Below are 26,705 nucleotides of genomic sequence, written 5' to 3' on the forward strand. Positions count from 1 at the left end.
CCCTTTCGCATACGTGTGTACGTGTTCACTCATTTAACACCCCCTCCTACAACCACGTTAACCAATTTAGCCATCGACCCAAGTAAGTCGCAATTTAACACCCCATTTCACAACCACGTTAACCAATTTAGCCATCGACCCAAGTAAGTCGCACTTTAACACCCCGTTAACCAATTATATGCTCCGCATCCTCCTCAGTGTTCCCCCGAGGGAAGCTGCGGGCAATTTTTCATCTATGACGTCACGTAACACCTAATTTCATATATGTAGAGCTAGCAAAATGGCCGGGAGCGCACCATGAAGGGCCCATTATTCTCCAATGTAGCGTTAACGGACGCCCACGCTGGGCACAGCGACGCTACATTAGCAAAACGCGAACACCAAGCGTGACCAGCGTCTGTCGGCGTGGCCCGAAAACAACTAGTGCGAAATGCGACATGCTGCATTTCGGACTGATGCGTTACCCAGACAACACTGCGTCTCCCTCTTTTCGTGAAGGAGGGACGTCGGACGCGCTGAAACGCGCATGAGTCACAGCAACGCAGCGCGGTGCGCGCCTGCTAGTATATGGCAGGACCGGCGCCTGGCGTGGAAACGCCATCGTGACGCGACGAAATGAACGCCGGCAAGCACGCGCACCACGACACGTTGAAATGTATCGGCGCCTTGACTGTGTCATGTAGGCATTGTCTCACATGACACGCATCTCATGATTATCATGTTTGAACCAGCCACATACCTTTGTCATCCATTGGCGTCACGTAATACCCAATTTGACATATGTGAAGCTAGCGAAACGGCCTCGAGCGCATCATCAGTGCGGCAAGTAGTCATGTTGTTACATGACAAGCATGTCGTGATTATGATGTTTGGATGTGTCATTTACCTATGTCGTCCGTTGGCGTCACGTAATACCGAGTTTGGTACATGTGAAGGTAGTGAAACGACTGCGGCAATCATGAGCGGTGCATGTAGTCATATTGTTGCATGACACGCATTTCATGTTTTTCATGTTTGCACCAGTGTCATATTTTTGTGATCGCTTAATGTACTGTAATACCAAATTTGGTATATGTTACGCTAGCAAAACGGCCGCGAGCACATCATGAGCGTTGGATGTAGCCATGTTATTACATGACACGCATGTCATGATTTTTATGTTAGGGTCTGTCGCTTGTGTTCGCTCTGCAATCATGCCATACCATACCAGTTTTGCAACATGCCATGTGAACGATACCACCGGAAGAGCTGCAAGAATATGAAATGTAAATAATGACATTCATGACATGTCATGATTTTCATGTTGTGACCAGTCAAATATGTTCTTCATACAGCCACGTTATGCCATACCAAGTTTTCTATCTATACCATTATCGAAACGGCCAGGAGAGTTAAGTCATAGGCGGATAGATATATAGATAGATAGATACGCTCAAAGTCACCGAAGTTCGTTAAGAAATGCTTCGCATTTAAAATTATGTCGTACAGTAGAGTGTTCGCAACGTCGGAAGTGCCACTTGTCGGGAGGGCTCCTGTGGTTGCGTACCGCATAAACTAATCTGTGGCGACTAGGGAGTTTTAGTGCTGGGTACCCAAGCGGCTTGCGTACCCAGGAAGTTGGGGCAGTGGTATTGCGATTGCGCGAAACCCCAAACAAATGCGTCGCAAGATCGCTGGGGCGATAGGGCCATGCATGCGCGCGGCCTTAAACAACGCTGCCACCACTGGCCCCCTAGCGGAGATAAGCTGCCCTGGCGCACATGCTGGCGCATCTTGCTACGTTCACGGCAAGTAAAGCCGAGGCTGGCCAGAGTCACCACTTTGACTTCTAAGTTTTAACCGCAAATATTGTAGTGGCTAGCCACTGTACAAATAGCATGGCACAAAGGCGCGAAACCTCGGAAAGCATGGATCAGACGTCTTGTAAGGCCCACCTTCGCAGGAACTCGCGGTATCTGCACTGCGGATACTCAATCCATCGAGTTAAAATAAGCCATAGTGCGAGCAGCAATAACTATTACATTGTTTAAGCCAAATTACCAAAGCTAGAATGGCCCGGAACATAGAAACTAAAGATGTGCCAGCTCCGACCAGCTTAATAGGTGGCGTCATCTGGCGCGGCCATAGTGAACCAGACAATCACAACATTGTTATTTCAGAAACATTGTGCATTTTATGTCAGGTGGAAAAACCGCGCAGCGACAATATTACAAACGAGTAACCTTTTTATTCATTTTCCCTCAAAAACATTACGCGTAAGCGAACATGTTCATGACTGTAGTTGCACGAAGTGTCACAATATGTCAACACTATCGTTACTGTAACCTTGTATTTTTCCCTTTTTTGCGTGTACCAAGATGCTGTACGCGATAAAAAAAAAGTCTCGTGACTTTGTCACAACGGTGATTCATTGCTACATAAGTTAAATGCAGTTAGCATCAACATTTATGGTTTACGAAAACGTCAAGGCATACATGTTTACGTATGAGGAGCTGAAAACGTTGGAAGAGGCGCGTTCGGGTAGGTTGGTTGGTATGTGGGGTTTAACGTCCCAAAGCCACCATATGATTATGAGAGACGTCGTAGTGGAGGGCTCCGGAAATTTCGACCACCTGGGGTTCTTTAACGTGCACCGAATCTGAGCACACGGGCCTACAACATTTCCGCATCCATCGGAAATGCAGCCGCCGCAGCCAGGATCCGACGCGTTACGTTAACATAAAGAAGTATACGTACAAGCTAAAAGTTACACATAGTTACACGTTACATCGTTGCTCTGTTGTCGCGCTTGTCGGACTACGACCAGCCGTCTGAATTGCTTGGCATCGACGGTGCCGGCTTCAGGCGCAAGTGGGGCGCATACAGAAAAGTTTTTTTTGCTTCGTGTTGATAGCTGTCATAGTACTTAAAAATAATTTATTGAAATTAGTTTACTTCATATCCGTATGTATGTTTACTTCCACATTTTAAATCGTAAAAATAATTCAATAATACTTACGCGACAAGACGCTAAGGCGCTGCGAGCGCTTGTGACCTTCGTGCGGCTTGCGTTTGCGTGCGCGCCTCTACAAGGCATTCCAGTTGGGTATGGGTTGGGTACGCAAGCCCGCAGCGCCCCAAGATTTTGGGTACCCAGCACTAAAACTCTCTGATCTATTTCTGGAGCTGGAGAATGGGAAAGAGCGAAGCAGTTCGAGACCAACTTGAAAATGGCTTCACTGCTAACGTTTATTGGCTGAAGTTATCCCGCTGGAAGTGCCGATGGCTCTTCGTGGCGCTGGTAGAGTTCAGAAACAGGTGACATAGCGTCGAACAGAACAGCAGGTTCATTAAAAAAGAGCAAAAGAACCATCTCTCGAAGTGAACACTGATGGGATGCAATTAGCAGCGTTGCGTTGCATCCCTCGCGCAGCGTTGCGTTGCGTTGCAATTAGCAGCGTTGGATGCAATTACAGGTTGAACGGCGCTAACGCAGGTGCTGCGGTGAGCGCTGGAAGATTCGTTTGAAGCGATGGCTGGCGTAGGCGGTGTCGGTGATACGTACAGACATGTTTCAACGCATACGTTAGCAAGCGTCAGGTTTATTGCACGTGAACCGACGAGTCGGAGGTGAAGCGAGTGGTGGTCCCGGCAGGAGCGGCGTGCGAACGGACGAGGCGGCAGCTGAGGTTGTCGTGGCGAGCACGTGGTAGGCCAGGGAGAGAGTGACGTCAACACGCACTGGAAGGGGAGCTTGACGTCAATGCACAGCATTGGCGTGACCTACTTGGCATCGCGCCAACATCTGCGGTGCGCGGCGCGTTCGTGCGGAGGGACAGCGTTAAGCGCGAGACAGACGTGCGATTTTCTCTGCGATTCGGCATGCGGTGCGACGATGCGTCTGCCGGAGTGGTGACGTTTCGTGACGTTTCGTGACGTGGCATCGCGTCGCACCACCGCCTAGCTGGTGTGGCGAGCATCAAACCGGCCAGATATTTTCGTCACAGCATCGCACCGCTGCATGGAAGCAGCCAATCACAGCGCGAGCATACAGGTGGCGTCATGATGCTAGTGGCGCCATCTCCCTGTCGCCGCTCCCATCACCCGTTTTCCAAGGCTCCAGGCGAGTCGATGGAGCGGTTCGAGCGTGGATTGCTGATATCGCCAACTGCGGTGGCGTGACAAACATCGAGTACGTTTGTTTCCCTGGTGACGTGATACTATTCCGCATTGAATAAAGTGATACTTGAAGTGTGCCTTTTCTGCACGACAACGCCCATTTTGAAACCGCTAGCGAGATCGGAGATAGTGAGCAGCGATGCAAGGTCATTTCGCGGGTAAACACAGCTACCGGCGTCTCTGCGCTGGCTCGCTTCGCTTCCACCTTTGCTCTTCACGTCGATGGCATCGATAAAGTAATAATGTACGCTAACGCATTAAATACGAGTGCAATGCTCGATAGTGTTGTCAAAAACAAGCTCTCGATGAAGAGCTCGTGTGTAAACGGCGTAGGCGACGGCCGGCGCCCGCGATGCTAGGCCTACCTGTCGGAGTTGTGAATAATCAGCTGTTGCCGTGGTTACGATGGGCTTGTCGTTCACGAATGCGATTTAATAATTATTTTTATAGAACGAAGCGTTGCTGTGCAATGTTGCCTGTTTTGAGCCTCATTACGAGGATACCAAGTTGTTCGACCCTGCATGCCGAGGCGCCGCAGAGGGGTGGGGCCTGCCACTGATAGCTTCCTCGCCCCTGTGTGTCCCGAAATGTCGCATGCGGCACGCCGCACCATGTGACGCCGCACGCCGCATCGCACGGAAAATCGCACGTCTGTCTCGCGCTTTAAGCGAGAGACACATGGTGCGATTTGGCATCCGATGCGGCGCGCGACACCGCACGCCGCGTACGTCGGTTCAAGACACATGGGGCGAACAGCCATCAGCGCTGAGGCTCCGCCCATACGACCCCTCAGCTCGCAAGCTCGGAAGACATGGTATTCTTTTTATAAGGCGCAAAATAAAGAAGCTCTCGCAGCGATGCTTTGTTGTCTGATAACATCGCCAACAAAGCTACGCCTTCGCAAGCGACAAACATCGACACAGCCCACATTGATTATCGACTCCGAGCGTAGGCCTAGCAAAGCCGACGTTCTCGATAGTGCCGCTCTCTTTTTGACTTGAGCTCATTGTCCGGCGCTTCGTTTTACCAACACGATAAAACCTCGTACACTTATATGACGCTTTCGCCCGTGCGACTGGTTTAATCAACGGCATAGATGTAAAAACCAAACGTGGGAACGAAGCGAGCCAGTTCGCCGAGACCGCCGGTACCACTGTTTATTTACCTGCGAAATGGACTTCCATCACGGCTCGACATCTCGTCGTTGGTTCGGAAACCGGCGTTGCCTTGCAGAAATAGTACACTTTAAGCATCACTTTATTCAATCATGAGTTATTTCACGTCAGAAACAGTCTATCCAATGTTTTTAATGCCACTGGCAACGGCGATATCCAAAAATACGAGGGCGATCGGAGCGGCGAGACCGAAACTTGCGACAGTGCCCACCTGTGGCACCCGTTCTCACGCTTCGGCGCTGCCATTGGCTGCGGCCGCCAAACCAGCGTGGCTGTAGTGCGGCTACATTCAGCAAGTTGGATGCACGCGCGGCGTGCGAATCGTCGCCGCATGCTGTCGGACGGCTGTCGAATGCGGCTGTTCGGATGCGGCTGTCGGACGGCTGTCGGATGCGGCTGTGTCGGATGCGGCTCCGACGCGGAGACACAATATGGGCGTGAATGAATGAGACTCGCATATGATAAGTAACGACGGTCGTTGGGCTTCAAGACGTACTGGCAAATTAAACAATGTCACGATATCATTCAAGAACGTGGCAGAGGCATTGAGCTGGATCCGAAATCAGGTCCGATGACGCCATTCGTTTTATGTCGACGCCCGTCGAGTGTGATAGAGTTGAACCACTAGCTGACCTGCAGCAATCTTACACTCTCAAAGGCTCGACATGGCGATCTGGAAGAGTGCTAAATAGGGCCACGGAAATACGTTGTGGGAGAACTTGAACAGTGAGGGAAAAATTGACAAAAGGAAGACAAATGCGATATCCAAAAAAATGTCGGAAATGTATGTGGTACAGCAACACCACGCGTGAGCATCACAGCATGAATCAGTGCAACCATGTAATCGCCGTCAGGTACAGGTGGCATGGAGGATAAGTCAACGTGTATAACAGAGTAAGCGGGATGCGTGTGAAGTTGATGCCGCAGAGACGTCTTCGAGGTGGGTTAGTCGGCAGTATGGAGAAGTAAATCGACATAGAGAGATGCAAGGAATGAAAAAAGAACAACAAGAGAGAATGCAGCGAGGATAACCTGGTTGAGAGAGCCAGCTGAAGAGTCTATGAGAGCAGAGTGAGTGGTAAGGAAATCCACACCGAGAATGAGTTTATCAGTTGAAAAATGATGAGAAGAACAAGAGCGCTTCTCTTCCCAGTAGAGACTAAAACAGAGCACATGCCACTGATTGTGACAGTTCTCCCGTCGGTGACCCGTACAGCTCGGTTTAGGGTGGGCGTAAAAACTTAATTAGGTAGGCGGTGAAGATCAGCGCTCATAACGGACACATTCGCCCTAGTATCTATCAACGCGCTAACAGAAACACTGTCCGCAGGAACGTACAAAGGGCTCCGGTTTATCGTTAACGTTCAGCAAGGAATTCCGCAAAGGTCATCAATGCAGCTCCAACTACAGAAACGGCATTGCCTAGTTTTCTCGTTGGAGGTGCTGCGAATAGGTCGAAGAGGCAGCCCGGCGTTGTGGGTGTGAAGGATATTTGTCGGCGAGCAGTGTACGACGACCTGTCGGAGCGAGGTCTGATCAGAGATGTGGCAGGAGTATGGAAGGTCGTCGGCATCGAAGAACGAAGTGCTGAGGACGACTGTTGGAAAAAAGTGGCCTGGGCGGGGGACCCGTAATGTGCCAGTGAAGCCCAGAGGTTGCGGCAGTGGCCAGCGATATGACCGACGCGTCGGCAGTCAAAACGTATGGGCTTATCGCCAAGGCTACGGAATTCAGACATATGACGTTGTCGATAATAGTTGGAAGCAAGGCGAGGTAACGGAGGAGCGGCGATGGAAGGACTCTGCAGAATATACTGAAAGAACATGATACAGGTCAGAGTTCGATAATTCGTGATGTATCAATGAAATAGTGGTAGGGGAAGGGTCAGACGCCGGGATAGGACTGGGTACAGGTTACGCTGCCTCGACCCTTTCGACGAGTGATGTGGGTGAGGTTGCCACATCAAGAGGCCTGGCAGAAGGCTTCGTCACATGAAATAGCCGCTGTGTTCGGAAGATACGGAGGTTGTATTAATATGCACACACACACGCGCACAAAAGTCGCAGCAACAGACTGGTATGATGTGCTTCCATTCACAAACCTGGTACTTGAACTATGAGCTTCTTTTCTAAAATGCACGTAATGTGTAATTCCTAAGGGCACACTTTACCCCACGTCCAGCTTATAGCCCGGCTAAGTTAAATCTTCTATATCTAGTGTTTCATGAAAGACCACAAAAAATACATCACTCATTCGAGCTATTTCATTATTTTCTTGCCCAGCAACTGGAAACAGTCCCACAAAAACATTGATTTGATAATATTTGGGATTTAACGTCCCAAAACTATCATATAATTATGAGAGGCGCCGTAGTAGAGGGCTCTGGAAATTCGACCACCTGGGGTTCTTTAACATTCACCCAAATCTGAGCACACGGGCCTACAGCATTTCCGCCTCCATCGGAAATGCAGTCGCCACAGCCGGGATTCTATCCCGCGACCTGCGGGGCAGCAGCTGAGTACCTTAGCCACTAGAACACTGCGGCGGGGCATCATACAAAAACATCATGCGTGCGTAGTCGTTGTAAGACTCACTGTTTCCACATAGTCCCGTGAGTGGATCGACGCAGTGTCGCTTGTCGTCCTCCGGGTGAAAGCCAAGCTCGGAGCGCTGCGCAAAGAGGGTCGACAACCGGCTCGCGTGAATAGCCGCCAGGTTTCCGTTGACGCCTGTGACGAGAGGGTGATGAAAATTATGAAGTGCGTCAGGCGCTCCCCCGCTGTGGAGCGTCTGTCGCTGACCGCACCGTTTTGAAACCGAGATACTCGCGGGCCAGCAGAGGAAACTAAAGTATCTTCTAGTGGCGCGATTGGCCGCACTGCTGCGTCCTTCTTTTACATGGATTTCGGTAAACGGCGCCCCTTCTACATTTCCTAGCAGCTTTGGCGGCGTTACGGGGTTGCCGTGGGCTCCTTCACGGTGGCAGCTGCTGTTAATTTTAACACGTGTGTTTGTTTCCTCGTTCTTGCTAACATCAAATAGTCAGTTTGCTCACTGCGTGGCTCAGCGGTTTTATCCTGGTGGGTTGATTGGCAGCACACGTGAGAGGCGTTTGTCCTGCATTGGGCGTAGTGAGGCTAATGGTGAAGTATACATATACAATTTTTTTCATATATACTGCACTACCAAGCACATTTATGACACAGTGATTGCTCATTATATGTACATACGAGTACTCATGGCCATATTTATTTACAGTTGTGACGAAGTCTTGTTATGTAGGTGCCCATAGTAGAAGACACAACTGTAGTTGTCAGATGAAGAATGAAAATTAAGGCCTATTTCTTAATTATGAATAATAAACAATCACTAATAGATTGAAGCTAGATGTTGATTTGCAAAACGAGGTCTCAAAGAAAAAATCAGATTGAAACATCTTTTTTCATTGCTACATAGAAGCTATGGTACAGCAGTTTATACACCCCGTGTACAAAGAACAATAGCTGGTTTTTAGCATGAGTACTACACTGAGGAATATCAAATGTTCCGATATCAGATACAGCAAGATAAGATTCAGGAAGCGTGGAGGTAAGACTTAAGTTTAATGAACAGTGTATATAACATGAAATACAAATGACAATTTAGAAATACTTATGCACGGTACATAAAATAATAACATAAATGATATGGCATACATATAGTCTGTAAAATACGAAAGAGGAAATTGTCCAAGAGGCTCAATTGCTTTGTGTATTATACATAACTAATGAAACCGACCCTAATCAAGTAAAGGGAATCGTTGGGAACAATATTTGGGTTTGGTAACCGTAATAATTCTCAGTGAAATCGAAGAAATGAGAATAGAAATTTGATTTGTGTATTTGATCTCAATCTACAGCAAAGTTTAGACGGCACAAATAATGCCCTGTATACGTTTGGTGGCTTAGTCGTCCGTGGGTTTCATTCGTTGTGCATATACTGGAAAGAACTTCGCTACGGAATTGAACAATGATATAAAGTGCCACAAAAAAGCTTAATCAGAGAAGGATGAAGCATATGACGCTTAAAGTGTGATGCAATAATAATGAAAATTTGCAGACAATAGTGCCAGCAAAAGTATAGGGGATGTTATTAGAAGTAATTGTAATGTAAATGTGAAAAAAGAAAAGTGGACAAAAAGATAACTTGGCAATGGAAGGATCCGAAGAAACAAATAAGTCCTTAAAGGTACACTTTCCTTCATTCATAGTGAGGGTCTCGTCCTGGCAGACTTGATGCCTTGAGCTGGTATGCTAGTGATAATTGGTCGCCAGCCACCGTGTAATAAGATCACGCAAGGCCACAACAAGCAATAAGAGTGTTACACACTCGCCACAGTGGCATCACGTGGCGCTGACTTGAGCTCCTATGTTTAAATGGACATCTATACCCAACAAGAGGGACGGAGGGATGACCGCCACTGCAGCTCATTGGTAGCGAATCGGATGCGTTATTTGAAGGTCGCCGGTTTGGACCCTACCGGTGGCTAGTTATTTTTTCGTACAGTTTTCTTTCTTCCCATTTACGTTTTAATTACTTCTCGTAACAACCCCCATACTTTCCCTGGCGTTATTGTCTGTTTTTTCTCAATAATAGTTTGTCACACAAACAAAACAAGGCCTTAAAATTTACAATTTTCTTCATTTCAAGCGGGATGGACACTTATGAAACGATGAATAACTACGAGAGTTGAGAAATTAGATCTGTAATTTATGTATACCCCCTGATTATAGTTACATATATTTCTTATTTTCCTTAGCAAACCTTACTACTATTACTGTACGAGAAACAAAAATCGGAATATGAAGAAGGGGATAGGTAAAGGCAACCGAAGATAAAATGTCTGTTTTCGCTGTTCAGAAAGTTAAGATAAACAAGTTCAATGAAACTGTCCGGCAGTTAGGCAGAACTAGTATATTCTATGGCACGACTGGCTGACCAGAGTATATTCTATTCCACTGTACGGGGTTGAAACATGAAACGATGTATGTGGATTGAGCATGTTCCCCTTACAAAAAGACAAAAAAATGGCCCCGTATCTGCATGTTACACTGCAAATGTCGTCAAAATGATAGTCTTGCGTCTGGAGAGAGTAAACAAAACGTTTCTTTGATGTTCTGCGCAAGAAAACTGGTGAATGGCATTCTGGAGGTGCTGCGTTAGAGTGCCTCGAGCGTGCAGCGGAGGCGAATGAGTGCATGAAGTGACGTCACATTTGAGACATGACCGCTATCTGGCAGTTACTTTGGAAAACGAAGCACGTGGCGTGCGCGCCTGCCTCGGAGGCGACAAGCTGTAGAACGCAAGGCGATGATTAGGTGCCCTCACCGTGTCGTCTTAGGAAAGCGTTGGAATCACTTGCTATTTCGTGCAAGCGTTGTATCGTCAGCGCAGCGGGATAAGCGCTATGGTCCCTAGAATTACTTATGTATGCCTTTTCTAGTGAAAAGAAAAACATGCGGAATATTGATGTGTCGTTATGGTGCCTCATATATGCGCAATAATTGCTTTTTAATTGACAGTCGTCCAAGTATGAACGCTAAAGCTTGGACAATATTGGTGGGCGCTGCGGATGGGGTCGGCTGGTTAGGGTATCGTCTGATGCCGTTTGGAGTATCGTTAAGGGCGGACAAACAGACAACTGTACAGACAGCCAGACCAAAATTTCTGCGTAGGGAGTCTTCAAGAAAAAAACTATCACCTTTAAAAATCATCAGGCGTACGGGCCAAAATCATCTTTTGAGCAGCCCGACAACAGAGCGAGAACGCTGACGAACAATAGTCGTCACCGAGTGCCAGCGTGACTGCCAGCGGGCATATTGGGCGCGTACCGCGAAAACCAGCGCTGGAGTATTCAAGTGCTGGTATTCAAGTGCGAAAATAGTTAGAATTGAGGGAGGACCCGTACATGTACATTTTTTCCTCCTTCATTATATCAATAACAAAGGAGGTGGCGTTGCCTCCAAGCGATCACGCGAGCAAAGTATGTTCTGCTCTCGCTCTACTGTCTAGTGGTGTCGGGCTGGTTTCTGAACTGAATTTCACCTGTTTGCCAGCTTCATCCGATAATGAAGATGGCCACCTGTGGAAAGCAGTTTGAAACAGCCGAATTTATACGGTGTTTTGCCGGAAATAAAACTAGCATATAATGCAGTGTACGTACGGAATATGTAAAAAAAAGTTTTTTCTGATCGCCACCACCAAACTCTGTCTGATGCCCCCACGTGAAGTGAATGATACAAGAAAGTAGCCTACACAGTTTGCAAACATTGACAGAAGCTCACGATAAGCTCTGATGCTGGCCCTAGACACTGCTACGTAAATAAACTTCAGCGCATGGCAACTAACCACAATTGACGTTAACCCGACGTGGCGGCTGTATCGAATGATTACATATGTAATGTTTATAAAATTGGGTAGGCAGCACTGCAACCACTATTTTATATTTATTTGAATATACTGCAGCCTTAATGCGAAGCTATAGCAGGAGTGGATGAGTTATACAAAACTAATACAAAGAGAGCAACAACAATAAAACAACAATAAAAAAACAATAAAACTAAAATACAAAAGAAAACGTCACTATGCTATTGTAAACACGATCTTTACCTATTTTCTAAATGGGCAATAGCGGCATCAATGAAATTTTGTAAAGATAGTGAACGAATACTGGCCGGTAGGGAATTCTAGAGGTCTATAGTACGTGGGAACAAACTAAATTTGAATGTGTTAGTACGAGCAAATAAAGGTTTCATGTTCGGCTTTATGTGTTTATTGACGTTTAACGAAGATTAGCGTCTATTAGAAAAGTAGTTCCGAGACCTGGCGTAGCTCTGTGTTAAAATGCTTCATTGCCACGCAGAATGCTTGGGTTTGATTCCAGCTGGGACCTTGACATTTATTCTTTGCATTGGTTTGGTCGACGCTATCGATGTCGGGTACTTCTTAACGCTCGCGCGTTAAAATTGCACATGTGTGTTCTCGTCGTTCCTGGGTAGATACTATGTGTCAAGTCACCTGTGGCACATATCCGCATACAAGCGGCACATACCCGCCTATGGGTGTGTTTGCCTCTGCCTGGCGGGAAGTGTTTGACGACGTACACGACGGGGTTATGAGATTATACACGTCTTGACCAGCACGTAATATTCGTGAAACCATCTTTCCCTCCCATGCTAATCTTGGTTCACGCCAAGTTAAGGGGGTGACCACAATAGCATCCAAACGTAAGCGGCTGTGGCTAGATAGATAGATAGATAGATAGATAGATAGATAGATAGATAGATAGATAGATAGATAGATAGATAGATAGATAGATAGATAGATAGATAGATAGACACGCTAAAAGTCGCCGAAGTTCGCTAAGAAATGCTTCGCATTTAAAAATTCGATGACGCAGCTGCTACTTCCTCTGTTTTTTGTGTTGTTTATTTACCACAGAAGTGAGGAGTGTGTTATCGTCGCCGCACGGTTTCATCAATATAGGGGCATATAAGCCGGCACATGCTTAGCACAAAATCCGGCACGCGAACAGAAAATGGTTGTTGAGAGAATCGGCATCCCTGTACAGCGCTCTCCCCTCGATGCCACTTGCATGGACGCAGTCCGCTCTACAGAGCTTCTCTCAGTTTTAGGATGCCCTTTCTGGATAGTAGCCTTCGGACGGAGTTTATTTTTTTTTTCAATCCACAGTGCAATATTCGCGATGTGATCAGGCTATAGGTGGCAGCGCAGTTCCCGCACAAGTGTGGATAGGCGGTCAGCGGAACGTATACAAATACGTGCAGCGGCGCTTCGTCACGTGTAGTATGAGCCGAGTTTCAGCGTACAAAAGGCGTTCAGTACAGTTTACTGTTCGTATCCTCGCTCTTCTCTGCTGAATCGGTGCACGAGGCCTTCGCAAAGTTAACATTACCCACGAGTAAAGCGCATTCTGCCTTTTATAGAGATGCTTGCCCCAGGTGAACTCTTCTCGCTTTCGCACTAAATCATACCTTTTCTGTGTTGTTTGTACGTGGTTAGCTTGAGTTCCACCTACTACGCACTGCTGTCGCGTGATTTAAATATTTACTTACATTTTTGTCATCTGCATACTACAAAAAGTGAGAAAGATCGTAGAAAGCCCATATGCCTGTTTATTAGTTCAGTACTACCGTTTTCACCTTATATACGCCTTTAATTTTTCTCTCATTCTGTTAAAAAAAAAGACTCCATAACTTTCCACCTCCTCCTCTTTTTCATCATGAAATGTGGAAGAGTCGATAAGCCTCATCAGGAAAGCTCATTGTGACTGACGGCGCTCTGTGCTATACACTGCGTTTACCACGTGTACGCACATGTTCTTGCACCAGTAATAATCTTACATAAGGGTTCAGTGGAAAGCTTTCATCGATGGACTACGTGCATGACTGCGTTTACCACGTGTACGCACATGTTCTTGCACCAGTAAAAAAGCTTACATAAGGGTTCTGTGGAAAGCTTTCATCGATGGACTACGTGCATGACTGCGTTTACCACGTGTACGCACATGTTCTTGCACCAGTAAAAAGCTTACATAAGGGTTCAGTGGAAAGCTTTCATCGATGAACTACGTGCATGAAAGCACTACACCAAAGGCCTCGTTATTGGGACAAGCAGGTCTTTTTTTTCAGACTGAAAAATGACCACTGCCTTCCGTCTATCCCTAACAATGACACACAAACGCTCAAGACAATGCAAAAAAAGTGAAATTTTCAGTGAAATTATACAAAATTGTGTATAAGGCATGTGGTCTAAATTAATTTTCGACGTGTGTGCTCTTTCAAGCAATCTTAGATATAATGCGCACATGGTTGCGCGCATTAAATCTGTTTTAAGTACATTTTAAAGTACCGGAGTTTAAAGTACCAAAGTATCACAGTGTATGTGATAGTAGTAATTGTATGTAGTGGTACCACGGTCAGAAAAGCACAACTAAGGCTCCTCACGTGATCGATAAAATACGGCGTCGTAGTTGTACACATATATACCAACAGCGCGCCAACGCATGACAAGCGAATGTTTTTTTTTTTTTTACAACCGAGTCACTATAAAACGTAGCATTCACTCACCATTTATTAGCCTAATGTTTGGGAGGATACCAAGAGCATTTTTAAAAATTTATTATGTAGGGATTCACGTTCTAAAACCACCATATGAATATGAGAGACGCTGTAGTGGAGGGCTTAGGTGATTTCGACCACCTGGGGTTCATTAACGTGTAACCAAATCTGAGCACACAGGCCTACAGCATTTTCGCCTCCATCGAAAATGCAGCTACCGTAGCCTGGATTCGATCCCGCGACCTGGGGGTCGGTACCCGAGTACCTTAGCCACTAGATTACCGCGGCGAGCAAGAGCATTTTGCGATGTGCTTAAAACAGAAAGCGGCAACCGCTCTTAAATTATTCTGGTGAATAGAGGGTATACCCTCTATTCACCGTATACGACAAAAAAAAAAACAGCACTCTTGAAAGTTGCACTTGCCGACCTTATTAGCCAAGCAATACCTAATGCTTTTGTATGTCGTTTCAGGCATACGTAGAAACAGTTACACTCGCGCTGACGTATGACCTGGCAAAGCACACTTTGAGAACGTGCATGACGTACACGCTCATGGAAACACGACGTGGCTAGCAGACGACGCACAAAGCCATCCCCGCTTCGCCTGTTCGGCCAGTTACCGCCAGGCGGTGACTCTGCTTGATCTGGCAGCAAAAACAGGCACAATGGTTTTTCAAGGTGTCTGTTCTAAAATTAAGCGCTGCAGCGGCACACGCGCGTGCTCTCCCCGCAGTGCACTGCCACCGGTCGTCTGGACGCGAGCGGCTGAGTTGTGTCTCAACTCTCCGCTACATGCTGTTTTTCGGCACGCCACCTATCAAGCACTGCTCTCCAACATGGACGCCGCCATATTTGTTAGCGGGTGGCACCGTGCTGGTCTGGCAACCCACTGGCGCGTGCGAAGTTTTACGTTTTTTATTTTTAATTATATTTGGTAATACTGTCAACCCTGGTAGAGGGTCATAACAGAGAGGACATACATAAGAAATATACGACGTTCATAAAGTTTATTCATAATTTGACAGCTCATAATGAAAACTCATGATAAAGGCGTTGGTTGCAGTTGCAGTCATTTTTTTTTTCATTGTGGCACACTGAATTGCGTCTCAAGTAATGTATTATAGGTATAAAATGAGCTTGTCAGACACCTTGAAAGGTTTCGACTCATTCGGGGTCAAATATGTAATATGTGATGGCGCAAACGTGTCGCAAGTGGTCAGTGTCGTACGTACGTTTTCGGCATTTTAGTCTGTTGGAAAAACGTAACAATATTTTGACCCATTCTAGCAGTGCAAGGAAGTGGAGGTGCTTTTTGATGATACAATGATTTTTTTCCAGGACTGTAATATTTAGGCTTCTTTTCCACTCGTGGTTTTTTGTGCTGTTGCTGTGAGTGCGCATCTGCGATTTCTTGGCGATGACGCCATTTGTTGGTTGCTCACAAACTGATGTCTATCTCTTGCTCGACATTTGACGACCCCTATTACTCGCTCATTTATTCACTACCGGTGAGCAGGAAACGAGAACTGTTTACATGGAGGCGCCGGTACAGAAAAAGCAATGCTAATGTGTACATGGTGGCGCGCCTTTTTTTTTTTTTAGTGTCGTGGCGTTCGATTAGATCGCGGTGATGATAAAGTGAAGATAGAGTTTCTTCTGCTGAAGAGAGTGTAAGCGCACCCGGGCTCGAGCCCACGATAGACATGAGAGCCAATTCGTATTTATTTTTTTTCAAAATAATTTTTAATATACGCGTTTTGCGAAATCGTATTGGTCGTTCCTGAAGCTAAGCTGCGAAACACACAGTAATAAACACATCAGGCAATCGCAAAACGTGGTTAAACTTTGGTTTTCTTATAGAAAAGAATATCATTGCACGACTTCTGAGACACAGTTCTTGACCACGCAAAAAAAAAATGTCTTGCTGGCAATTACTAGCTCTAAAAACAAAGTGACAAGACTCCTTTATGTTTTTTTTTACTGTTCAGCTTTCAAATTGCACACCGTGCACGATACATATCTCGCCATCTCACATGCACTGCACACTCCAGAAAAAGATTCGGTCAGTTCAAGTTTATGTAAAATTTAACGAATGTTCGGACTCCACATGGCTGGTGCGCAGCACAAATTAAATGTTTCCTGCCAGTTACCCTGCTGCGAAATAAGGGGTAATACACAGCCACATCAACTACATCGATTGCCAGGTTGAGCTGAGCTCCGAGGCGATTTGTTTTGAACGATCCTATCATACTGAAATATGATATTGAAACGAAGCGAAAAAAAACTCAGGTGGCTACTCGTGAGGTGCTTGGATGTGTTGCGCTTTAACGGGCAGGCCCCTTCTTGATCACTCATGTTTGGTCGTCAATCTAATTATGTCATTTGACTGAATGGAAGACTGGGCATTTCTGGTAGATTGCGGCTTTCTCTGATCTGCAACTTGTCACATAACACAAACGAAACGATGCACCATGAAGCAACCGCAAACGATGCGCGTTTGGTGATGCGTGCCGCACACTTATTCAGGCAGCAGTCTCCTTTTTTTTTTCTTGTATTCTTAGAACAACCAAAAATAGCACAGTAGCTTGCCGCTGACCTTTCGCTGTTTGACATAGACAAGAAAATGTACAGTGTAATCAAAAACATGCTAAATTGTTCAACAACGCTCTTTATCTAAGCACCAGCGCGTACACTCCGCGCCTGCGGCACGAGCCAGACAGGAGAAAAGCGCTGGTTTCCAGCGCTGACTTCCTCGTCTGATAGAATGGTCACAACTGACGTTCCACAAGTAAGGAGTAAAACCAGTGAATTCCACTTAGGAGTCAAACCTTACTCGACTTCTTACTGACAATTAAAGAGACAAACCAGAGATCATGTTTATTGGTGCTGATAAGTCAGATGAACACTCACCCTTACTTTAAAAGTCAATGAAAGTATTTATAGGCAACGCTTGACACTAACAATCAGTCAGAAATGCTCTCGCATGCAAGACTCTCAAACAACAGAAGTACTTCGAGTTTGAAAACGTTAACAACCTGATTGCGTCCTTTTTGGCCTTCACGATCGCGGGACATTTCGCCACGTACGTACATCATTCGTAGATACAGAAGTGATATGCTTACCATTGATTACTGGTTGAAAGACGGCCAGTCCGCTAAAGTGGGTCACGGCCAGGTCAAGAATGTAGCCGCCAATGCTAGACAAAAGAAAAAAAATGCTCAACGTCATGATAACACCGTCAATTCCGCACGTGCAAATAGCTGAGCGGTGGGGTTCCTCAGGTAAAAGAACTTGAGTGGAGTTCTCTTAAATCACTTCAGCTAAGGAAGCGAAACTTGTAGGCAGGCTACGTAGAGGCTCAACAATATACTCATAAAGGCGTTTGTGATGCTTTACTTTAAGTATTCGCAAGTTTCGTCACTTATAGGGGCCGTACAGGGTGGTTCAATATGGCGCCCGCAGAGAATATCGGAGTCGCTGAGCACATGTGTGGCCTGCACTGCAGTGTTTTCTTTTTTGTTTTGCTTCGTGAAGGCTTTACCCTCTTTGCATTCACATAATATGCGCCATCTAGACCCTTCAGAAACTCGGATACGATGCCTCGTTGAAGGCGAAGAGGTCCTGCATACCAAGCACACCACTTGTTGTGGCATGCGATGTCCATGCACGTTGGCCTCCACTAAAGGCGCGCCTCACGGTTATTACTTGGATTGTCACGTTAAACTTCAAATAGTATATTAAAATACTGTATTTCCTTTCACGCCCTCAATTTTGAACAAATATTTACCGATGTAAGATTTCGCTTACTTATCGCAATGCCGATATTTCTGACACATTTTTGAAAAACGACATAGCTTTGCCGCGAAGGCAAAGTATGAACACTATAGCAACGTATCGGAAGGTCACGCGCCAAATAGCAAGCAGATAGAAACGTGCCCCGCGTTTCTCAAGCACAAATTACGCATGAAACATACTCACAGGTACACATGAACGTGAATAATCGTCTCAGTTTTTACTTCGCTGTGTCTGAAAAGCGCGCCATTTTCACAAATGGAGACTGTGAGGACTGCAGTGACCTTTTGTACGCCCGGTAACTACAACAGAAACCTTCCAGTGAAGGCCCAATGCCAGCCGAGACGTAGATGCACATACTATGAGCACTACTGCCCCGCCGCCATTCCAATACTCTGAAAAACCACGCTGATGGCCGCGGGACGGCGTGACAGCCTACGAAACTTGCGAATAGTGACGCTAGATGTAAAACACTTGGCGTGGCTTATATACACGAGATGTATTTATTCTATTCTGACTCCCTCTTAGTCTTCGGCTTTTCCAAAGCACCCTTGTGTTCCTATATATATATATATATATATATATATATATATATATATATATATATATATATATATATATATATATATATATATATATATATATATATATATATATATATATATATATATATATATATATGGGATATGGCACAACGGGAGCGTTGTCAACAAGGATAAATATATTTATTTCCCAACAGTTTCGGGAGGGGACCTCCCTTCATCAGGGGATGAGTTATAACTCATCCCCTGATGAAGGGAGGTCCCCTCCCGAAACTGTTGGGAAATAAATATATTTATCCTTGTTGACAACGCTCCCGTTGTGCCATATCCCATACCTTCACGAAGACTAACTGGCCCATTGAATTATTACTCCCACTATATATATATATATATATATATATATATATATATATATATATATATATATATATATATATATATATATATATATATATATATATATATATATATATTGAGATATAACAGACAGTAATGCCAAGGAATGTACAGGGGAAGTTATTAAAACCAATGGAATGTAAATAAGAAGAAAGAAAAGTGGATGAAAAAAATTCGAAGGTCGTAGGTTCGATTCCTGCTCACAGTTGGTAATTTTTTCATCCACTTTTCTTTCTTCTTATTTACATTCCATTGGTTTTAATAACTTCCCCTGTACATTCCTTGGCATTACTGTCTGTTATATCTCAATAATATTGTGTTAAAACACGGAAAAACGAGCCCTTAGGTATACACTTCTTTCCCTTATATATATATATATATATATATATATATATATATATATATATATATATATATATATATATATATATATATGTATATATATGTATATATATATATATATATATATATATATATTTATTTAGGGCGAACCTGTGCCAGTAATGTTAAAACTTAAATGGTCAGCCAAAGTGTCCCTTGCTCACTGACTCCAACTTCGTCGGTCTCTTCCTCTGCGCCTCGTGTCTCGTGCCGGTCCCGCGGCGTAGCGTCGTGGCGCGTGCAGGACGGCGTTCCATGGCGCGGCTTTCTTGCTATTTGGTGTTCCGGCTTTTACGAACGCAAATTGTTGCACGCGTCTTCTGCGATGGTCCAACAGTGGTATTAGTCCCCCTCCTAGCACGCATCGCCCCGATGCGTAGAGCCGGCTGACAGTTTCTAAACAATAGGACTTGTCCTTGTGTTAGACGACGTGAGTCAATTCGCTTGTGCAGTTCCTGCCGTTGTACGGTTTCATCCGTACTACATGAACAACTTCCGGGAGATTCCTGCGTCGTGTTTTGCATACTTGACCTTCAAAGATCACTTCGTAGTTTAATGGGCCTAGCTGACGAAGAACCCTGTAAGGACCAAAATAGCGCCGCATAAGCTTTTCTGACAGGCCACGTGCACGTACAGGCGTCCAGACCCACACTTGGTCTTCAGGGGAGTACTGAACGCCCCTTTGTCTTAGATTGTAACGGTGCGCATCGACGTCCTGCTGTTGAATGTTGCGGTTCCGTACTAGTTGTCGCACCTCGTCTCCTCTTTCTACATATTCGCTTATGTCAGGGTCCTCTTCATTGATGCTGTTGACAGGCAGCATCGCGTCTATATTGTTATTACTGTCCGACCATAAACAAGTTGAAATGGGCGTGAAGTGGGTTGTCTCTTGTAGTGCAGTGTTGTATGCAAATGTAGCATACGGTAATATGGTGTCCCAAGTCCAATGCTCGGCGTCCACATACATCGCGATCATGTCAGCAAGCGTCCTATATAGCCTTTAAGTTAACCCGTTAGTTTGCGGATGGTACGCTGTAGTTCTTCTGTGGTCGGTGTGCGTTAGCTTCATGACAGACTGTACTAGCCTGGCAGTGAATGCAGTTCCTTTGTCAGTTTGTGAGAGATGACGTCTCGGCATACCAGGTCATGTAGTCGGTTGTTACAACTATCCAGCGCTTCCCGAACAATGACATAGGAAATGGTCCTAGCAAATTCATTCCGACCTGCTCAAATGGGACTTTCGGTGGCCCTATCGGTTTCAAAAGACCTGCTGGCTTTATGGGCGGTACTTTACGTCTTTGGAATTCTCGGCATGATCTGACACAGTGCTGTACTGAATCCATCAATTTTCTCCAGCAATATCACTGGCGGATTCTTGTCGAAGTCTCTGTTTTACAGTCGTGCCCATGCGACCTGCCGATGGGTCATCATGACACGCTTTTAATATTTCCGCTCGCAGTGGTGATGGTATCAGCAGTAGGAACGTTTCACCGGTGTACTCAAAGTTTCTCTTGTACAGAACGTTGTTGCGGAGACGTAGGAACGTAGTCCACGGACGAAAACTCGCGGTACTTTGACTTGCTGCCCCTTCAAGTATTGAATGAGCAGAAGCAATTCTGGGCCCGTTCGCTGATCATGAGCCATCTCCGACACATTCACAGCTGCAAGAAATGCATAACTTCTTCATGCTCAGGAGAAGAGGTCTGGACTGGTGCTAGTGACAAGCCATCCGCTTCATTGTGCTTGTGGCCGGACTTGTAGACTACGGTGATGTCATATCCTTGTACACGCAGGCTCCATCTATGAAGTCTTTCGGAAGAATCCTTAAGGTTCTCAAGCCAACACAATGAATGATGGTCCCTGATGGCTCGGAATGGTCTACAGTATAAATGTGGACGGAACTTACTTATGACCCATATAACTGCGAGACATTCCTCTTCTGGAGCTGAATAATTATACTCAGCTTTCGACAGAGTGCGGCTTGCGTAAGCAATAACATTTTCTTCCCCGTTCTGCCACTGAACAAGAATAGCACCGAGGCCAACGTTGCTGGCGCCCGTATGAATCTCTGTTTTGGCATCTTCATCAAAATGAGCGAGTATGGGAGGTGACTGCAAATGCCGTCGTAACTCAGAGAAGGCGTCTTCTTGCTCCTGGTGCCAGATAAATGGTTTACCTTCCTTCGTAAGCCGTGTCAGTGGTTCCGCAATCTTGGAGAAGTTTTCAAAGGAGCGCCTATAATAAGCACAAAGCCCCAGGAAACTTCGCATAGCCTTTTTGTCTGTTGGCCTTGGGAAATTTTCAAGCGCAGTGATCTTATCCGAGTCTGGGCGGACACCGTGAGAAGTGACAATGTGCCCGAGGAACCGAAGCTCCCAGAATCCTAAGTGGCACTTTTCGGGTTTGATCGTAAGTGCAGCCATGCGAATAGCGTCCAGTACCGTTCTCGATCTCTGTACGTGCTGCTCGATCGTAGTGGAAAAAATTACTATGTCATGAAGATAGACAAAGCATGACTGCCATTTGAGACCGGAGAGCACAGTGTCCATCATCCTCTGGAAGGTAGTGGAAGCAGAACACAAACCAAATGGGGTTACTTTTAACTCGTAGAGTCCGTCGGGTATCACAAACGCCGTCTTCTCATGATCTCGTTCGTGGACTTCTATTTGCCAGTACCCGCTCTTTAGGTTCAACGATGAAAAAAGTGAGCATTGTGCAGTTTATCCAACGTATCGTCGACTCGTGGGAGTGGGTACACGTCTCGCTTCGTGACGAGGTTGAGTTTTCTGTAGTCAACACAGAACCGCATGGTGTTGTCCTTCTTCTTCACAAGTACTACCGGCGATGCCCATGGGCTTTTGGAGGGCTGTATAACATCGTCATCGAGCATCTCCTGTACTTGCTTTTTTATCGCCTCCGTTTCTTTCGGAGCTACTCGGTATGGATGCTGACATACTGGTCTAATATGTCTTTCGATTATTATCGGTGCTTTCTTATAGGAGTACGTCCGACTTTCAAAGAAGAAAAAAAGCACTCTGCGAATTCTTTGATCAACTCCACAATCTGGTCTTTCTGTAGAGATGAAAGCTCTAGGTCAATATCTATTTTCTCGAGGACACTGTCCACTGTTGAGGACGTTGTTGGTACATTTTCTATGACGCAAACATCTGAGACTTGTACGTAGTCATGAAGTGATGCTATGGCTGCTCCCTTCGCCACATGCTGTGCCTCGTTGGTAAAGTTAGTCAATGGCCCATCAGTATATTCGTTCCGCAGGTTCACTAGACCTCTCGTCACGCGTATCCCCTTTGTGAGTTGCAGTTCGATATTTCCATTAGCTAGTCGGGCATATTCACGAAAAACGTCACTTTTCACAGAAACTGTCACGATGCAACATGGCGGCACTGTCACACCTTCATTCACAGTACGAAGAGACGAAGCGATTGGTTCCTCCGCATGACACACGCTAACAGCGTTCTCTGTAGAGAAAGAAACTTGGAATTTCTGCAAGTCGATGATGGCACTGTTTGCTTGCAGGAAGTCCATGCGCAGAATTTCCTCACGGGAACATTCAGGGAGAACAATAAAACTGCAGACGTACACGTGGCCTCTTATGCCTCTCTCGCTGTGCGCAATCCTACGGGGCTAAGTGCCCTCCGGCGGCGCGTGTCGGCGGTCCGGTCCAATGAGTGAGCAACTTCTTCAGTTTCTTTGCGAGCATGCTACTTATTACTGAGTAGTGTGCACCAGTGTCTATTAACGCTATGGTCTCGACGTCGTTGATTCTGACTTGTAGCCCGGATGTCACGTCATCATTACTGCGCTTGTCCGTCATTGTGTCAATGTCATCGTCTGATCTGGTTAACGAAGGAGGGTTTTCAGTTTTCTGAAAAATCAGCAGTCCTGCCTCCACAAGTCGCTGGTTCTAGTTTTCCCGTCGCGGGATTGGCGAACAACGCCGCGGGAAAGTAGATAATGGGCGTTCACTCGGCGACCTATTGCGAATTGGTGCAATCAACCGTGATTCATGTCGCTGAGTGCTTGGAGAGGCATAGCGCGAAGATAAAGATTCTTTGATTTCGTAAGGGCGCTCACAGTTACGAGGGCAGGGTGCATTCACTGGGAAGCCATGTAGCCCGACCCGACGGTAGTGGCATGTCCGATAAAGATGACCTGCCTCCCCACAGTGGTAGCAGAGGGGCCGCCGGTCTGCAGTGTGTCATACATCTCTTTTGCGAGGTCTCGCTTCTGGCATCGGTGGTGGCGTACCATTAGGAAACGTCGGTTGCATAACGGGAGCTTGTGCAAAGTTCGGACGTCTGATGTCTTGCCATACGACTTGCGCGTACGACAGCTGTGGCTGAGGTTCCGGTTGCGCGTGGTGGGGCACCTGAGGCTGTGATTGAATAAATGCTTGCCGCACTTCTTGACGTACAACGTCCGCGATTGAGGGCATCGCTGGAGGACTTTGGGTGAGTTGCAGTTTCTGGAGCTCCTCCTTAACAATAGCCCTCACCATTTCCAGAAGGACGTCAACGTTGTTGAAAAGGGTTGTTGACTCCGCCCTGGCTGAAAGACGCCGAAGTCTCTGTTTTACAGTCGCGCACGTTGTTGTAGTGTCCTTTCCATGGTCGTTGCCTCGGACCGGAACTCCGCCACAGTTCGCGGTGGATTAGGCACCAGGCCTGCAAAAATTACTTCTTTTACTCCGTGCATTAGGTGCCACAACTTCTCTTCAGCCATGTTTTGGTCGACTCGGCGGAAGATCCGCGACATGTCTTCTATGTACATGGCCACACTCTCGTTATTCTGTTGGTTCCTCGCCTGAAGCGCAGCCTCTGCCTTCTCTGTGTGGTTCGTGTTCGGATAGGTTGTGATTAGCTCTCGTAGGAAGTCGTCCCATGACAGCAAAAACGCTTCGTGGTTCTCAGACCACGCACGTGCCGACTTTTTGCAGGGTGACGTAAACGTAACGAAGTTTTCGGGCTTCGTCTCAACCATTAAAACGTGCAACGTGCTCGAAGCCTTCAAGCCAGTCCTCGGCGTCTTCAAAGGTGTCACCGTGGAAGAATTCTGGTATGCGCGGTGAATACACGATGAGGTGAGATGGAGATGGCATCGACTGGGTGGCCATCGCAGTGACGCTTGTGCTTGAGGTCTCGGCTGGTTTTGATGGGTCAATAAGGGGGCCAAACTCGGGCTGCTCACCACGCAGTCGGCGACTCGTGCGTTGGTCACAGGTGTTAATTCTGCTGGCTCCAATCTTCTTGGATCTGGTCTTCTCCCCCTTGTCTGTGGTGGGCTTGGAATCATAACCAGCACCTCCACCAGAATGTTACCATTAAGTATAGCACCTGGTACTATATAAACTATTTACTTAGAGCGAACCCGTGCCAGTAATCTCAAAACTAAAATGGTCAGCCAAAATGTCCCTTGCTCGCTGACTCCAACTTCGTCGGTCTCTTCCTCTGCCCCTAGAGTCTCATGCCGGTTCCTCCGCGGCGTAGCATCGTGGCGCGTGCAGGACGGCGTTCCATGGCGCGGCTTTCTTGCTACTTGGTGTTTTGGCTTTTACGAACGCAAATTGTTGCACGCGTCTCCGGCGATGGTCGAACTGTGGCAACATATATATATATATATATATATATATATATATATATATATATATATATATAGGTAGTACGCGTTGAGCGTTGAGTCCGCGACGCGTTTATTAAAAAACGAACACACGTCAACCGCTCAGCGATCCGAATCGGAGCTATCACGAGCACGAACCACGGTCCTCTTCCTCGTCTTTTGCATGCACTGCTAATTGCACTCTATTCATTCTACAAACCACTCCCCGCGAAAAAGGAGCCATCCAGGTGACCTATGGCACAGGTACGACTTCTGGGTCACAGTGCGGCTTCAGTCGGTCGACGTGAACAGTCTCACGGCCGCGACGGTGGCGGTCTATGGATGACTGTACGGGCTTGACAATATAGTTTACCGGGAATGCTTGACGCAGGATGCGGTAGGGGCTTTCATACTTAGGCAGCAGCTTTGAAGAAAGGACTGCAGCTGAGGAGGCAACGTGAAGCCACACCAATGTTCCAGGCAAATATGACTGGGGATGCAGGTTGGCGTCATGGCGGTCCTTTTGGAGTGCTTGGCCTTGTGTAGTTAGCGAGCGTGCTAGCTGCCTGCACTGTTCCGCATAGGTGGCGACTTCTGAAAGGGTTGCAGACTCTGAAGTATCCGGGCAATACAACAAAATGGTATTCATTAATGAGGAGGGTTCATGGCCATATAGAAGAAGGACGGGAAAAAATCCAGTCGTGGACTGAGTGGCGCTGTTGTACGCATAGGTGACAAATGGTAGTATGCGGTCCCAGTTCGTGTGGTCAGCAGATACATACATGGACAGCATGTCGCCTAATGTGCGATTGAAGCGTTCAGTCATGCCATTGCTTTGGGGATGGTACGCACTGGTCGTTCGATGAAGAACATTGCATTCACGCAGAAGGTCTTGTACAGCTTTTGAAAGGAACGTGCGTCCACGGTCGCTGAGTAACTCTCGGGGAGCGCCGTGGCGAAGAACAAGTTTGTGAAGAGTAAATAAGCCCACTTCACGTGATGTAGCCTCTGGCAGCGCGGCAACCTCAGGATACCATGTTAAATGATCAATGGCGACAATCACCCAGTGATTCCTATCAGGTGTGTATGGAAGGGAGCCGTACAAGTTAATTTCAAAGCGATGAAAAGGTCGTGAGGGACAGGGAAACGGCTGGAGTGGTCTAGTGACTGCACACGGCGGACTCTTCTGGCGTTGACACTTTGAGCACGAATGCACGTATTGGCGAACGAATCGGTACATTCCATGCCAGTAGTAACACAGCCGGAGGCATGCATACGTCTTTATTACACCAGCGTGGCCGCATTGGGGGTCCGCATGGAACGAGGCGCAAATATCAGCACGTAGATGGCGAGAAATCACTAACAACCACTTGCGACCTTCACTGACGTAATTGCGGCGTTAAAGTAGCCCATCGCGCATGGTGAAATGGCGAGCTGTGCGCCACAGCGAGCGACTGGTGGTACTCGGTGAAGGCTTCGACAGGAACTCCATTAAAGACACTATCCAAGGGTCTCGGCGCTGCTT

General features: G+C 46.5%; 1 protein-coding gene across 4 annotated transcripts in view; it reads right to left on the minus strand.

Moving 5' to 3' along the window:
* The window catches only part of LOC119174081 (solute carrier family 41 member 1), a 331,108-nt gene that overhangs the window by 71,156 nt on the left and 233,247 nt on the right, over positions 1 to 26,705 (minus strand). For all 4 annotated transcript variants that reach the window (XM_037424875.2, XM_037424876.2, XM_037424874.2 and 1 more), the window contains 2 exons: positions 17,576 to 17,649; positions 7,928 to 8,062 (listed from right to left, as the gene is read on the minus strand). In XM_037424875.2, coding sequence (XP_037280772.1) covers positions 7,928 to 8,062; positions 17,576 to 17,649 — 209 coding nt within the window. The remainder of the gene's footprint in view (positions 1 to 7,927; positions 8,063 to 17,575; positions 17,650 to 26,705) is intronic.

The sequence above is a fragment of the Rhipicephalus microplus genome, chromosome 5 (assembly GCF_043290135.1).
Source record: "Rhipicephalus microplus isolate Deutch F79 chromosome 5, USDA_Rmic, whole genome shotgun sequence".
Lineage (NCBI taxonomy): Eukaryota > Metazoa > Arthropoda > Arachnida > Ixodida > Ixodidae > Rhipicephalus > Rhipicephalus microplus.